Source organism: Notolepis coatsorum (genome assembly GCF_963971535.1).
Source record: "Notolepis coatsorum genome assembly, chromosome: 16".
NCBI classification, from domain to species: domain Eukaryota; kingdom Metazoa; phylum Chordata; class Actinopteri; order Aulopiformes; family Paralepididae; genus Notolepis; species Notolepis coatsorum.
In genome coordinates, this window is record NC_140180.1 from 24993882 (window position 1) to 25011901 (window position 18020).

An 18020-nucleotide genomic window follows, 5' to 3' on the forward strand; every position below is an offset into this window, starting at 1 on the left:
AGACATTGATTGAAATTCCAAAGTCGCACTAGTGATGACACTGCTCACCTAAGGAGCTTGAAGCTGAAAGGGGCTATTGATATTAGTCTGGAGGGTCTTGAGACACTCTGGTCTCTTTGTCCCATATACTTACAAGGTCCCAATGCTAACTAATACGTTGTAGGTATAGCTGAGGAGCAGCTAGTTCAGAATAACACCACGTCTTCACAAGGGTTAGAGGCAGGGATGTAGTGGAGGGTGAACACACCTTTGTATTGACCCACCTTTGGAAGATGATGTGAATATTTAGTAGTAGTAGTAAACACCTATCTATTACACAAGTATGAATCTAGTCTAGATGGAAACATAGGTCCACCTGCATGGTCTGGATTTTTTTTTCGCCACCTGTTTTTTCTTAATCATTGAAGTGTCTATTTTAAGATTTTAACAGGTAACAGGTTGAAATAATGTCCCATGGGGTTTATTTCTAACCCTTTATTACACCTATCCCGAACGAAAACCTGAAAAAGAGGAAAAAGAAAACAGCATAATTTTTTAAGCAACATATAGAGACAAATTAAAACATTTCCCCAAACAATATTGACCCAAGGAATTCAGTAAAATTGTTATTTTTAAGATTCAAACACATCTTGATTCTATTTCAGGACAAGAAAATGCAAAAAAAAGCTGAAAATGTTTAGATCATATCTCTATTTTCCCACTTTACTCAAATGTAGTCCATCAGATGAGATCAATTTGAGGTTAATATTGGAAATATAATGTTAATAAAGATTGTATCATGCTGTTATTGTGAGGGTTCGTCTGTCCCTGGGACCTTCTCCTCTCCTCAACAGCCCCCACCCTTGCACAGACTTTCCTCTACTCCTCAACAGCCCCCACCTTTGCACAGACTTTTCCCAGCCCCTGGATCTTTGTTGTCACTACCCCTCCTGGTGCACTGTTTTATGTTTAATGTCTACATGTCTCTCTGTGCCCTTCCCTTGCTACATTGTCTCTTGTTCCCTTGTTAATTGTGTTTTATTAGTCCTTGTATTGTTCCTTGTTTATTTCCCCAGAGTGTTTGGACTTGGTTCTCTCCCCATGTGTGCCTCGTTGGTAATTAGCCCTCCTGTGTCCCATGTCTTAATTAATCTGCCTATATCTGGTGTGTGTTCCCTACCCTCCAGTGTCCGTTCATTGTTGGAGATCATTGTTTCGGTTCCATGTCTTGATGTTTGTGTTCCTGGTCTGTCTGCCATTGATGTTGCTTTGCTCTCCTCATATAGTAAGTGTTCCCATTAGTGTTTTTGTTTTCATCTTTGTTTTCGTTTTTACAGTCTAGTTTTATTAGTGTTTATTTTGTAGATTAGTTGTGCCTTCCCCTACCAGCTCTGCTGTGGTTCCTCTGTTTGTTTTTGTACCTGCTCTCGTTTATGAGATTCCTTGTTTTGGTTGCTACCCTTTTTGAAGTAAAGACAATTTTTACACTTCACCCCTGGCTCCACGTCTCGTTCCACTCGTCTGCCTGTTCTCTCCTCGTTCTGTTCTGCAATTGGGTCCTCATACAACACTATCCCTAACAGTTATGCCCTAAATATTGTAGATTTGGTGTAAACAAGGCCAAAAGTGGAAGACTAATGTGAAAAGACTAATTCGTCCTACATAGACAAATTAACACATTTTCCTATACAATTTGAAATCCAGTGAAATATGTTTTTAAGGTTCAAACAAACTACTATTACAGTACATCTTCTCTGTTGGCACAACATTAAAACCTAAACTAATCAGTCAGTCATAAACCACATGTGATCTGGTTTAGAAACAAGAAAACATAATGACAAATAAACCCAAACAATATTCACAATATAAATATCGGTTGGATCCAGCTTATATAGGCAGCCCATATCGGAAATATTGGATGTTTAGGAGAAGTGATTCAAGGCTCTTGAAATGCTGTGAAGACTATTTTATTTTATCTCATTTTATATTTAATTTAATTTGATCTTACTACTACTACTTATTGTTACCGTTCTTATTCATTGTGGTTCCTTAAATGTGCACTGTTGAGTCTGAGCTCGAAAATCAAAATATTCATTACCTGCATTGCCCCCTGTATTGTTGTGTATTTGACAAATAAAGAACTTGAACTTGAACATATGGGCAATATTGGTTGTTTAGGAGAAGTGATTCAAGGCCCCACAATATTTCACCTTTTTTCAACCAAGAGAGAGAAAGCTGGCAACGTGAGCTCACTCAAGGAGATGACGCAGAAATGACAGACCGCTATCAGCCAAACAATGGTGAATTTCTAATCATGGTTGCATGAGATGACCTACTCTGTCAGAAAGGTTGGCAGGTAAACGAGTCATCGTTTGTGGGTTTGTTTCTATTTCACAATGTCCTGTTTTGTCTGTGGTAATAGTGGACAGTGTAATCAAACGTTAGTGTTTGGTGCTGGAGTATAGCCTCTTCCTATTGTCATCTTTTGACTTTATCACACACAAAAAAATTCTTAATTGTCAAATAAACTAGTCACAACCTTTCTGGGAACCCCCTGGAACCCCCACAAGGACCCCCTCAATGACCCCCACAAGGCCCCCACGTTGAGAACCACTAAAACAAAAGCTATGATTTATGAATGCAGCTCCTCCTTTTTCTAACACATTACAGAAACGGGAATACGATTACAAAATAATACGGACTCTCCCTAAAATGACATTAAGTCACTCATGTTTCCCAGAAGACAGCCACGGGGCTGGTTAGTAGAATCATTCAGCAGAGGAAGCCTCAACCACAGGTTTCCGTGTGTATAGGCTCAACCTCATGTGCCAACTGCCATCCCACATACTGTGAACCTATAAAAGAGGCTGAAATGACAGAGATGACAGTATAGTGACAGTATAGTGTTGTCTCTGCGTGTCGTTAATGTGTCAACAGTTGTGTGTCAACAGCTGATAAGGCTCTTACACATAACTTGAAGAAGGAAGAATACAAGACCGTGGCTAGATTAGATCAGTGGTTCAAGTGCATGGCCTATGCAGGAAGGACACCTGTTTACAAATATTGTGCATGAAGGACGCTGTCGGATAGGCATCTCTCTCTCTCTGCAACGCACACAGAGGTACAGAAACCTCAAATACAGCCGGTGCTCCTGCTCTGTCCGGGAGGATGTCTCAAAGGGAGATGCTGCGTTCCCCCAAGGGGCTTCTGCTCCTCCTTCTAACCGGCTTCGGTGGCTTGGTCCTGGGGGAGGTCGGGGACTTCTCCCACTGTCTCAGCTTTTTCTACATGAAGGCTCCACCGAAGGGCATTGATGGAAAAGGCTGCCAGCCTATATGCCAGCGCTACAAGAACCAGTACCACTTTGCTAGCCTGTACCAGCGTCAGCACCGTGCTCCTCTGTACTCTGCCTACATACTTACCCCCCCAGCAGGCAAACGGCCCCCCAACAAGTGGATGTATGAACCCCAGGTGAGGAGAAATAGACTGTGTGTGTGTATGCACACGCACTTGTGTTGCTCAGTGGGTGGAGCATAGCATTTGATTCCCATTAGCCGGTATCCAGTATGTGTGGCAAATGCACAAGCCAATGCCTGTCAACGCTAATCATATTCCCTTGACAACACATGAATCAAAATATATTGTTTATCTATTAAAGCATCTTCCTTTGAGACATGCGTGCAATAACAGAGCACCAGCTGCTATCTGTACTACATGTGTTCAATACAGTAAGAGACGCATGTCAATCACTCAGCAAACACAATGCTTGCAACTATACTGTATGTTAACAAGGGATAGCATGTTTTCACACTGTTTCACATAGCACATGGTTTTGCAGATCGTAATTATCACAAATTTCTATTTTTATTTTTCACCTCTAGTTGTGGTCGGGGTTAGACAGGTCTTCAGTAAGGTTACGGTTACCACCCCGAAGCGAAATGGCGTGAAAATAGGGAGTCCCATGTTAAAAAAGTATTGGAACAAGAATTATTTAACTGATCTGTTTGTCTGCGGAAAATACACTTTTTGGAACTCCAGTCATAATACAGGTCTATTTTTACTCCAATATTCGCATTACCAACATAAACAAACCATTAATGGCCATAAAATACAGCAAATGCAATTAAAGTTCCATATACCTGTTGTCTAGTGTTAGTCCTTCAATCAATTATGTGACCCCAGGAAGAATAGTTGCTATTCTGCTGAAGCTAATGGGGATATCAACTAGAGAATGAAAACATTGCTATTTTTCATTTTTGGTAGCCCCATTTGTTTATATTCGAATCATGGATTGGCCCAAAATGTATATTATCCAACTTCTTTATACCATAATAGATATTTTAAAAGTAAATAAACATTCTACAGTTTCGGAATATCATGTTTATTTGTTGTGTACAGTTAGGTCCTTTTTATTGAAATATTTGAATAAAATAATAATAAAATAGATGTTGTAATGTGTTTATATTTAGATTGTGGACTGTGCCTTTAAAGCACAGTGAAAATGCTGTTCCACAATGTTTCATCTGCTGAGGTGCAAAGAAAGGAAACTGGAGCTGCTGATTTGTCAGTGCCTCTGTTTTTAGTTTTCCTTTCCAATCTACAAGAGATCATAAACATGATTTATCTCACATACACACGCACGCACGCACGCACGCACGCACGCACGCACGCACGCACGCACAAACACACAGTGGTGGAAATTAATGTTTTACTCAAGTACTGTAACTTTGATTATTTTCATTTTAGGGAACTTTGTACTTTTACTCCACTACATTTCAAAGGAAATATTGTACTTTTACTCCACTACATTTATCGGAACCCATCAGTTCCTAGTTACTTTGAAGAATAAGATTTTGCATAGAAAACATGGCAGAATTGTATGAAGATTATATTATTTTGAATTATTATATTATTTCTCTGGGTATTTCTACTTTTACTTAAGTAAAGCAACTGTGTACTTCTTCCACCACTGCACACACATATACACACATACATACACATTTGAAATGTTTATTTATGTCCACATGAACACAGAAGTAAAAGGAAGCCTCATACAAAGGACATAAACACTGCCAGTGCAGTCAGAAATTATGAAAGAACAGCCAGTTACAAAGTGCATGGACGGCAGAACGCTGTTACATACAGTATGGCTGAACTACTTGTCAGACACATCGGACACGAATCATGGGTAAAGGAAACAACGCCTCCTCCAAATTGAGCGGGTTCCTATAATAGCTGATACTGAGCAGTACCTTGCTAACTGCTTGGCCTTCCTTTTGGGGAGACCGGCTATTTGTAGGCCTCTCACAACCAACTTGTGCACATGCCCTAGGCTGCCAAAGATAAAAACTAGTTAAGTTTACATCTGTAGCCTAGATGGTCTGCTGTAGCTGTTGGTATTTCAACACTTTGGTTAGAAAGGCTTCTTCTAAGCTGTAATCAAAAGTACAGCCAACCTCACACACACGCACACACACACACACACACACACACACACACACACACACACACACACACACACACACACACACACACACACACACACACACACACACACACACACACACACACACACACACACACACACACACACACACACACACACACACACACACACACACACACACACACACACACACACACACACACACACACACACACACACACACACACACACACACACAGAAAGGTACGTTTAGTTTGCATTACATAGACCTCATCCAGTATTGTCTCTCACTCCTTCTCTATCAGCTGGCGTTCTCTGGTGGGAGCCCAGAGATGCAGTACTTCCCCCGGCGTGGCAAAATCAGCCAGAATGTGATCGACAGCCAGGCGGTGTCCCAGGACTACACCAACTCCACCTACACCAGGGGCCACCTCAACCCCAGCCAGCACCATGGCAGTCAGGAGGCCCGCCGGGCAACCTTCACCCTGACCAATGTTGTCCCTCAGCGGATGGGCTCCAACTCTGGCCCCTGGGCTAAGCTGGAGTCCGCAGTGAGCACCAGGTTGGGGTCCTACTGTAAGGGCCCTGCGTACGTGATCACCGGGGCCCTTCCCTACCTCTCCGGGGGACAACGGATCAAGAACCGGGTGGCGGTGCCAGAATACTTATGGTCTGCCTACTGCTGCCCGTCCTACAACAGCAGCCTCCCGGCGTCTGTGCGACCCTACTTCCCCACCTATGCTGCGGTGGGGAGGAACGACTGCCAGAGTGGAGAGGAGATTGTACCGGTGAATCCCCAGGCAAAGCCCTCTGTGAGGGGCTATGATGTGAGGCAGATGTCCCTAGAGAAACTGGAAGATATTCTTGAGCAGCGGTTGGCCGTGTCCATTAAAGTGTTCTATGGGAAATGCCTCTGAGTATACAGTATGAGGGAGATGATACGCTTTTTGTCCATGATTAAGATTATGGAAAATGTTGTTCACTTAGTTAATGACCTAGATACAAATATTCATTTGTAGCAGCTGTATTGTAGTTGTATGGGCGTATAGTGGGTGATTTAATCCCCTGGTAATCCTTTAAACCCTGTACTTGGCTCAAACACAACTACTGTAGTTTAGCCTGATTTTTCTCTTCTTAAATCAGAGGAGAAATTCCAAGCTTTGTGATTATGTCAAATGACCCCTGTGCGGTCCAGGGACCCCCGGTGGGTCCAGCTGCACTCCTGTTACTCTTTTTAGAACATCTCCATGGTGCTGCATGCTATCTGCACACTTAGCAACCTTATTTTGTACCTTTCCAAAGAGCCATCTGGCCCACCCAGAAGCTCTGTAATGCAGCTGGGAAGAGCAGTGTCCTTTTGGAGCCTTTATAAAACAAACATGACTTACATAGATATTAGTTAACTTACATACACAGTATCTTGAAAACATTTGAATCGTTTTTGATGTGTGTTGGATAAAAGGACTTGGGAGAACACATTTCTGGAGCCAAAGAGATTGTTATTGTTATATACATTATTGTTCTGTGTTTTATTTTATTTTTGAAACAAAGTTCTGTGATATTTAATTTCCTTATATATATATATATATATATATATATATATTTTTTTTTATATATATATATATATATATATATATATATATATATATATATATATATATATATATATATATATATATATATATATATATAGTATGGAAGCATATTTTTTACCACACCAGAAACAGATAAAAAAGATCAGTATCACGTTATAATGTGATAACTTATATATATTATTTTTTATCAAATTAAAAATTTCCATTTTTTTTTTATACAACAACAAACACCACATTGACATCAATAAGAATAATAAGAATAATAATGACAAGACAATAAAAATAACAAATACAGACTTAAAACTTGAGTACAAAATATAAAGAACCAAATACCAAATACAAAATATAAAATATAGAATATATAGAATATACTGTAATATAGAGTAAAAAACTAAAAACACTATAACCAACACAAAGGACATTAGACATTTCACACTTCCTCCCTTCCACTTCTGGTGTGGCAGCAATACGCTTCCGTAATATAGTGAAATAACTCATGTGACATAACTGTAGCATAGATATTCTGATAAGCCAGGTTGTCCTGGGGGGGAAAAGATGTACATCACTTAATTTTGCAATACAGGGTTGAGGTTACACATGCATTATTATTACGCAATCAAACTTTAATTGTAATAAAGTGTTAATAATAGAAAATTAGAAGCAATGCGTTCATTGACAGCACTGGATGCACTCATTTCCCTAAAGGGGCACTTCGCGGAAAAACAACACAAATTTATTTTGCACATGTGACACATATTCAATGGCTCTAAACTGTTTTGCACACATTCATTTAGTGACAGTTTGTAACGTTCTGGGTTCCTTGCTTAGGAACCCAGCTGTCATTCTGGAATGTTGTCACCTGGTGGTTGGTATTTGCATTTTGGTTGTCACGCCCCATTCCTGTGTGTCACTGATTGGAACTTCACCACTGGTTGTTGTCACTGTGCTGTCAATTTGCTGTCACTGTTAATTGATTGGAATGTTGGGTTTTGTGACTACTTATTCACTCTCTGTTCCCTTGTCTTGTTGTCGAGGCTTCAGATTTCCGTATGTGTGGGAAGGAGCTGGTCAGAGGTTGCTGAGCCACTCGCTGTGCACTTATATTACTTTTGCTCTGTTTCTCTGTTGACGCCCGGCGTCTTTCATGGCTTTACGCTGCTCTGTGTGTTTTAATAAAGACACATCCTTAGAAAGAGCTACCTATCTCCGTCTCTCCTTGTCTCCTCCACCATTGGACTCACAACCACTCAACTGCATACGTAACAACAGTTATTGAGTTAATGAGTTTGAATATCTCCTTGATGTCATCAGAGGACACTGAATCATTGCGTAGTGTTAAGTACAGCTCAATTAAATGATGTAGATACAAAAATAAATAGCGATAAGGATTGCAATAGGGATTGCTATTTTTATCATAATTTCATTGAGCTGCCTCTGATGACATCACAGGAGGAGATATTTAAACTCAATAACTGTCAAACTAAATAAATGTGCGCAAAACAGTTTAGAGCCTTGGGATAGTGTCAGATTATGTGCAAAAATAACCTGCGTTGTTTTTCGGTGAAGTGCCACTTTAGATTGCTCATTGGAACCAGACGTCCAACACTATAGTGCTCCTGCTCAATGGATTAATCGCACACCCCATCCGACATAAAGCATATTCCCAGTTAGCCCCCCCCCCCTCCCACTATCTGTTTGTTTCCATGACTACCAAGTGCTCCCAGGGGACAGTGGTCATTCGGGACAGCCGATCAAGTGGTTGCCCACATCAAGGTTCCCAAAACACCAAGTCTCCCTTTGATACTTTCCCAACATTCTCCAACCGTTGCTCTGCCACGTCTCAATATATGAAGTGAACCATTTACATTTAGCTCTGACGCTTTTATCCAAAGCAACTTACAAGTGCTGTACAGCAGGTCAGCAGGAAGGGTATGACTCTTTCAGCTGAGTAACAATGATCATCAAACAGTGTTGAACTTGGGTGCTATACAGTCTTGAGTGCATAGTAGTAAAGTCATATTAGCATAGTAGGTCATTAACCAGTAATGTGTTGGAGGGTAAAGTATTTTAGTTCATGAAAGTTCCCCTGTTGTTTTAAACAATTATCGGTAAATATTATGAAATGCTGGAAGTACTGTTGCAGTATGGTGGTGCAGATATTGAAGTCATATTGCTGAGCTGTAGATGTTGAGTGTTGGCTGCTTGGGTCTACACATAGCAGTGACACCGCGGTGGTTCCATGATGTTGCTGTTATGTTTAAAGGATGTGGCCAGTGTCATTTCCTTTTTTCTTATTGTCAACATATGTTACAAAAACACCTACAATGCATTTCTGCAGCGCAAAGACTTCTAGACTCTCAATACTCTTCCTACTATCTCCTACCAGGTTTTAAGGTCAAAGGTGGAGAGTTCCATATAATTGCCAAAGCCGTGTAAATGATCTTGGCTGCCATTTAGAATTCATCAGGTGAAAATGTGGCTTTAAAAGCACTCACCAAGACAAATCAAAGAATTAGGTTTCTAACCAGAAATGCTACTTTTCTGGACAGCTCACTTCTCACATAATCGAGCTGGTTCAAAGTTATTTTGATTACGCTGCCATCTGCTGGTACACCGGATTATCACAACACCTCAAAAACAAACAACGAATGTCTCAAAATACATTGATAAGTGTTATGTTAAAGTCCACCCACGTAAACATATTGATCTTGCATAGATTCAAACTGGTTGACGGTGGAAAATAATAACCTTTTAGGTTATCAGGTTTGAGAAAATATGTCCATTCGTGTACTATGTAAAAGAAAAGCTAGAAACCCATTGATGAAACAGAGTCATGTCTGCTTTTTTCTTCTTCTTTCAAATGTTTTAGTTGTGTCTGTGTTGTTGTTTATAAAATTATGTTAAAAGTTCAATAAAAATATGAAGGGAAAAAAAGCTAAAAGAGCAGATACACGTCATTGTCCCTGTGGGGGCAGTGTTGCAATCCGTCGTTTCACATAGAAAAACACATTGCTAGACAGTTGCCTCACATCAAAACAACTTAAAAACATAAAAAAGTCTGTTGACAGAGTCTGCTATGGGGCGACAATAATATGTTCATGAGGCATGGTTTCTATCTTTAGCCATTAAACGGCGTGGTTTATTTCACATTGGTCCGCAGCAGTACATGAGACATCCTTCTCTTATGAGAGCGAAGGTGGAAGAGACAGAGGGGGAGTCGGCATCTCCTTATATACCCTCTACCTGGCGGCAGCATTAACACTTTGGTTGCCTTGGGTTAAATTAATGATATACCATAGATTGCCAGCGCTATTTGTCTATGGAGAAAGTCCCCTTCTTTGCAGGGCTATAACTTTTTAAATTCTATTGCTACATTGCCATTATTAGGGCCCATTCAAAGTCCTATATGTATTGTTCATTGTGTAGCAACGTTAAACTTTTTCATTCACATATTCATAGTAAAGTATGGTCTAATGTATAAGTATGTTTTCATCTCTTTCTGCAGCTTTCTCCAGAACGTGATATATAGCCCCAAATGCATTATATTGATGATGAAATACAGTTTGATGGCAATCAGCGCGATATAAAAAATTCCAACTAGACGTACTTCTAGAAGTTACTACACGTCATCTGATGTTGACCGGATGGGCGAGGGGGCGTTTATAATTCCGTGGGCAGCGTTATACCAATCATCTAATGTGGGTCAAATGTTGATAAAAGCAGTTAGTATCGAAGATGGTAACGTTACACGCTGAAACTCACCCCAGTCTCCGCGCGCCGTTGGGCGATCATCGTCGAGTAGAAATTTTATCATTATGGGATATATTATTACCCGGTCCATCTCCAGCTTGTATAATGGTATATACGTCCAAATCATGTTGTTTATCGAGTTATTGGCAATCGATCGCTATGTAGAGTGACGAGCTAGAGTGCCGGAACCTATACCGAGTGGCCGGAAGTAATAGGGCCGACCAGCAAAACCTCTACTGCGCTTCCTGTTAAGCGGTTGCGCCGATCGGCCACCAGATGGCGCTCCTGAACCGCCAGAGAGCTCAGTGGGTCCTGCTGGTGGATATCAGGCCAGCGGAGGGGGAATATGAATCCGATTCCAGATTTTTGAAATATTGATATAAGGACGCTGTACAGCGTCCCCCGGCAACTTTAGCATGGCCAGCAATGACGCTGTAAAGCGTTTTTAGGCAGTCAAAGTGTTAACAGCTCCGCCTATAGCGCCCTCTAGTGGAAACAGTTATACATAGTTAGACAGTTACTCAGTTACTTGCAATCATATATAACCTCTAACTTTAACACTCCCACTTATGGTTGTCTAGTTACGTACACTGTACAACTTCTTCAAAAACTATTTTACAAAGAAAATAATACAGTTCAGAGCATCAAAAAGAATATGGCAGTCAATACTACATAACAGTCAATATTTACACACCAAACATGACCTCTGCAAATCTTCTCAATTTCAGTTTGGAAGCAGGTTTCGTCATAGCGTCTGCTACCATGTCGTCTGTTGGACAATAAATCAGTGTCATTCTTTCTTCTCTGATGACAGATCTGATGAAATGATATTTTATATCGACATGTTTACACCTCTGTCGGCACACAGGGTTTCTAGCAATCGCAATGGTTCCCTGGTTGTCTTCATAAACAACAGTCTTCTTATATACATAGGTATCCATTCCTTCGAGCAGTTGTTCTAGATAAATACATTCCTGTATTGTCATAGCTAGAGCCATATATTCGGCTTCACAAGTTGATAGTGCCACTGTGGGCTGCTTCTTTGTTTTCCACAAAACCAGTGAGCTGTTTGTGTTCAAACTCACACAATACCCTGTGGTACTTCTCCTGTCTGTGGTTTCTGCTGCCCAGTCTGCATCACTGTAGGCTTTAAGCCCTAAGCCCTCGCTGCTCTTTCTGAAACAAAGCTGTTTATCTGCTGTACCTTTGAGATAACGAAAAACGTGTTTTGCTGTAATCCAGTGCTCCTCTGTGGGGTCAGCAAAATGCTGTGACAATTTACTCACTACAAAACATAGGTCAGGGCTACCTACAGCTTCTCTGTACATCTTTACATCTGTCAATCTCTGAGCATCCTCTTGGTAGTCTAGTTTTTGATCACATGGCGTTTCCCTTGTTCTACATTCTTGCATGTCAAAACGTTTCAGGATCTTTTCCACATATCTCTTCTGGGATATTTTTACACAATTGGCAGACTGTTCATGCCTAGAAAATGTTTTAATTAAAGCATTTTGAATCTGGTAAATCATCCACTTCTGTATTCAAACATAGAATCCACTTCTGTATTTAAACATGGAATCCACTCCGGTATTTAAACCTGGAATCTACTTCTTCTGTATTTAAACATGGAGTATCCTCCTTCTGCATTTAAGCATGTAGCCACGCTCCTTCCGTATTTAAACATGGAGTACCCTCCTTCAGTATTTAAACATTTAGCTATGAACCTGGCTTTGTACTTGTCGTGGACTTCAATACCCTCCTTGATTGAGTACACCCATTTCCCTCACACTGTCTGTCTGCCCTCTGGTAATGTTACAGGTCTCAGGTGTGAGACCTGAACAGATAGGATTCTGTTGGTAAACAGATGAAATGAGGAGACAGAAGATGTTATTGTTTCCCATTGACGTCCTGTCACAGAATGCATTTATTAAAATACATCTGAATCCAACTCTTTTGGTATAGATCTCAATTAAATAAAGAACAATTGCAAATATATATAACATATATATATATTTAACCGTATCACTCATTGTAAATTAATGAGGCAAATTAAGAAACAGTATAGCAAACAATAGAGGCATCAGGTAATTATACCCCAATAACATTTGTAAATATATATAACATATATATTTAACCTTATAACTCATTTTAAATGAATGAGGCAAATGAAGAAACAGTAAATATATATAACATATATATCTAATCATCTAACTCATTGTAAATGAATAAGGCAAAAAGTATAGAAAATAATATTCCTCTAACTGTACCAAACAAGCAGCTATGACGTTCGTTTCCACCTGTCCTGCGTGCACAATAACACTGTTAGCAGCTAGCTAGGTGACTGCTAGCTAGCATCCACATTCTCCTCATCTACAGACATCTGTTACGAAATTATACAATAAGCAATGTCCACATCCATATCATTGCTTTACATACATTTTGTGAATGTTTTGAGTGCTTATTTCATGCTACTGACCTGTTGGTAAACAGATGAAATGAGGAGACAGAAGATGTTATTGTTTCCCATTGACGTCCTGTCACAGAATGACAGGAAGCAGCACGGAGTAATAGTTACAGCTCCGCTGTGGGCTGTGGCTTAAGACTCCACTGCCATCTGCTGGCTAAACTAAATAGTCCCTTAAAGGTGCATTATGTATTCAAAACAAATAAAAACACTGTGACCACATACAGTCTATGTGTGTCACACACTCCCGCTCAAAGAAAAATGGCTCCTGACATAACCTATTGGCCTACATTTTCCTGTCGATATACATGTGTAGGAGTGATGTAAGGCACAAGGTGGTTGTGTGGTGACCCATGGTAGGGTACGTTGAGGTACGGTGGCAGATATGGAATGTAATGTCGTTGCATTCCCCAAACTGGTGTCGATGCTACCCCATAGACCCCTACAGTGTTGGCGGTGCTGGGAAGGTAGTAAGAAGGTTCACCTAATAACTCATAAGTCAACATCTGAGGCGGCCTCCTATCACGGGTAGACGTTCTAGTTTCTGTCAGCCTAGGCTGAATACTGACTGTCTCAGGTATATCAAAAATAGGCTGCGGATCTAGCTGGTTACTCACTGACTGAGGGACTTGAGCTTCCTCTGATTGAAAAGCTGACTCATCTTCCTCTGGTCCACCCTCTTCATCTGTTGGCAAGGGATCTGCAGATCTGTTCTCAGGGACATCACTCACAGGTAAGTTTCTTCTGGTCTCTGATATCAGTGTTGGTGGGACTGTTCCATAAGCTGAGCTTCCCGCAGGCTCACGAGCGGGTCGCAATGTGGTGTTCTCAGGCTCCCTCACTACAGGTATTCTCAGCCAGTATCGTGGTTCATCATCTAAGTCTGAGGAGTCACTACTCACAGATTGGTCAAATTCTCTGTCTCTTCTTTGTTTTCTCCCTTTAGGTGGTGCTGACGGCGATGATGCAGGTAGGTCTCTTCTCCTTCCAGGTGGTGCTGACGGCGAGGATACAGGTAGGTCTACTGGTAGGTCATTCACTAGGTGTAGGAGGTTTCGATGCAGGGTGGGACACCCTTCTCTGGATACACTCTGTAGACAGGGCCGTCACCCACACGCTCTTTTACTGTGTATACTGCATCCTCCCAGTAAGCCCTCAATTTCCCTGCCCCCCCCCTTTCGCTCAGGTTTCGGACTAGGAAACGGTCACCCTCCTGGAGGACAACCCCCCTCATATGACGGTCATAGTACCGTTTCCCCCTATCGCTTGACTTGCGGCTGTTTTCAGATGCCACCTTGTACGCCTCTTTCATCCTTGCAGCCCACTTTTCAGCGTAACCTCTGGGAGTCGTGGCTTCCTTCTCAGTTGTCAAGCCAAATAACAGGTCAACAGGCAGATGCGGATGACGTCCATACAGTAAGTAGAATGGTGAGTACCCTGTTGCCTCGTGTCTGGTGCAGTTATAGGCATGAACTATCTGTGGCAGATGCTCCTTCCATCTATCCTTCTCTTTCTCCTTTCGGGTCCTCAGCATCTGGAGCAGGGTTCTGTTGAATCTCTCTGCTGGGTTGCCCTGGGGATGATACGGTGTGGTCCTGGAGTGTCCCATTCCTGTCATCAGCTGTAAGGCCTTGAACAGGTAATTCTCAAACTCACGACCTTGATCATGGTGGAGCTTTCCTGGGTAGCCAAACCGTGGAATGAAGTCATTGAATATCTTTTCTGCTGCGGTCTTCCCAGACTTATTCTTTGTAGGGTAGGCCTGGGCAAATCTGGTAAAATGGTCCACGACGACCAATATGTACTCAAAGCCCCCTTTGCTTGGCTCTAGGTGCATGTAATCGATGGACACAAGTTCCAGAGGTGAGTGAGTGGTGATACTACCCATGGGCGCTCTGACGTGCAATGCAGGCTTCTTTTGTTTAATACAGGGACATTTCCGTGTCACATAGGCTTCAATTTCACTCTTCATATATGGCCAGTAAAATCTGTCTCTGGCCAGGCAAAGGACCCTTTCAGTTCCCACATGTCCCATGTCATCATGGAGGTGTTTCAGAGCAATGGGTCTGTACTTTTCAGGTAAGACAAGCTGTCGTCTCTGGATGGTGTTCCTGTACAGTAGACCATTTTCTATCTGAAGCTTTCCCCACTCGTGTAAGAGTCTCCTTCCAGGACCACTGACACCCCGTCTTGTGTCATTAGTTAGGGTCTGATTTGTCTCCTTCAGCTTAATGACTTCACAGATACTCGGGTCATCTCTCTGGGCTTGTACAAGCTCCTCATGACTGATAGCTGGGAGAAGTCCAGGTGTATGGGGCTCAGAGCTCTCCAGTGACAGGTTGAACACCGCTACATAGGCCACATCCTGTTTCTCTGCTGCCTGGCTGCCTTCCCACACGGCCTGGATTGTGTCTTTGGACATTTCCTCAGTGCATCCTGCAACATACTCATCCATCTCCAGGGGTAACCGGGAGAGTGTGTCAGCATCAATGTTCACTTTGCCAGGTCTGTACTTGACCTCAAACCGGAAGTCTGCCAGTTCTCCAACCCACCTGTGGCCTACAGCATTAAGTTTGGCAGTGCTCAACACATAGGTTAGGGGATTGTTGTCTGTATACACTGTAAAGTGAGGGGCATAGAAAAGGTAATCCCTGTACTTTTCGCACACAGCCCACTTTAAGGCTAGAAATTCAAGTTTCCCTGAGTGCATGTGATAGTTTTTCTCTGCAGGTGAGAGTGTTCTAGATCCGTATGCAATGACCCTGAGCTTCCCTTCCTGACGCTGGTACAATACAGCTCCATGCCCTTTTGCTGATGCATCCGTGTGTAACACGAAAGGTAGGTCAAAATCAGGGTAGGCTAATACAGGTGGATTGGACAGGATGTTTATCAACTGGTCAAGGACGCCTTGGTGTTCCTCAGTCCACTGTATGGGGGTCCATGATGGCATCTGGGCACCTTTCCCCTTTCTTGACTTGGACCGAGTTGTCACCATGTGGTCTCCTTTCCCCTGTAGAAGCTCATAGACTGGCTTTGCAATCCTTGCGAAGTCCTGCACATATGTCCTGTAGTAGCTGAGAAATCCCAACAGCTTACGGACTTCTCCAACTGTGCTCAGGGTTTTCTCTCTCAGTGCTTGGACAGCTGCTATATCTCTAGGATCGACACACACTCCATTGTCAGAGACAAGTCTCCCAACATACCGCACCTCCTCCTTGAATAGCTCGCACTTGGCGGGCCTGAGCTTGACACCGTGATGCTGCAGAGCCCTCAGGACACGTCTCAGTCCGTCGACATGGGCCTCAAATGTTTCAGCAAAGCAGAGCACATCATCCAAATAAGGAATGCAGCATTCATCACGTAGAGTATTCAACATCTCCTCCATACTTCTCTGGAATGCAGCCGGGGCATTTGAAAGCCCGAAAGGGATGCGTACCCACTCATACAACCCCCAGGGTGTGACGAACACGGTTAGGTGTCTGGACCCCTCTGCAATGTATCCCTGATGGTACGCTTTACCCTGGTCTAGGATGGAAAACCAGCTGTAACCTCCAAGTGTATCCATTAGGTCCTGTATGAGTGGGAGTGGGTGTCTGTCTGGGACAGTCTTTTGGTTTAAGAGGCGGTAGTCTATGCAGAGTCTCAAAGTTCCATCTTTTTTTCGCACGCACACCACCGGGGCTGCGTATGGGGACTTGGACTTCACTATCCACTTTCTGGCAAGCAAGTCTTGGATATAATCCTTAACTTCTTTATAAAGTGGCTTAGGTACCGATACATACGACCGCTGCACTGGGATGTCATCTTTCACAGTTATAGTCATTTGGAGACTTGGAATGCACCCTAGGTCGTTATCGTCACGGGCGAATGCGTTGGATTCTTCATAAAGCATTTGCTTCACTACTGTCTGCTGTTCTTCACTTAGATGGCTAACGTCAACTGTGGGATGCCACTGAGTTGTTGAGCTATTCTTTTCATCTCTACTGATGGGGGAAGGTGAGTTCATTTCATTCACATAGACTCTGTCTGTCTGGTCTGTCTGTACTATTCTGTCTATCGGCTGGATGCTGCCTAGGGCTGTACGACTGGGTAAGGTTACATTGTGCTTGGTGTTGTTGCTCACAGGGATTCTTACGAATGGTCTCTCAGTATGATGCACCTCGACTAGTCCATCACCTACATCTAACTGTTCCAAATGCCGGTCATGGTAGTTGACCTCGAATAGAGCGACAGAAGAGGAGAAACCTGCAGGCACTGGACACTTCAGGTGAGTAACTTGACCAGGGCGCGTGTAGCTTTATGCCAAGCAAGCAGTGCAAAAATTTACCGTAGTGGCATGCAGTAATGCGCCTTTCATTTTCGCGGAAATAGGCTGTCTATTGCCATTCTCTTTGACAAACTCTAACCTTAACCAGCTCCTTAACAGCGCCTAAACTTAACCGTTCTAACCTTAACCAACTCCGAAACAATGCCTAACCTTAACCTTAACCATAGAAATTATATTGCCATTCTCTTTGACAAACTCTAACCTTAACCAGCTCCTTAACAGCGCCTAAACTTAACCGTTCTAACCTTAACCAACTCCGAAACAATGCCTAACCTTAATCGGCGAAAGAATACACGTTAAAAAAAAATCACGTTAAAAAATATTTTCGATGGGATTCGAACTCGCCAGCAAACAAGCCATAGGATCCACAGCCATGTGTCCTTGCCGATTGAGCTATTTGTTGGATACTGAATAAGGGGCGGTGACTTATATATATTGAGCTCCGCTCGTGTCGCATGC

General features: G+C 42.3%; 1 protein-coding gene across 1 annotated transcript; it reads left to right on the forward strand.

The window, feature by feature from the left end:
- Positions 1-3111: 3111 nt before the first annotated feature.
- Positions 3112-6342, forward strand: LOC311242928 (endonuclease domain-containing 1 protein-like; the record flags this gene model as incomplete). The annotated part of the gene is made up of 2 exons (XM_084331992.1): positions 3112-3450; positions 5731-6342. The coding sequence occupies exons 1-2, from the start codon at positions 3148-3150 to the stop codon at positions 6340-6342; spliced, it is 915 nt and encodes a 304-aa protein (XP_084188118.1). The 5' UTR covers positions 3112-3147.
- Between the last annotated feature and the right edge of the window lie 11678 nt (positions 6343-18020).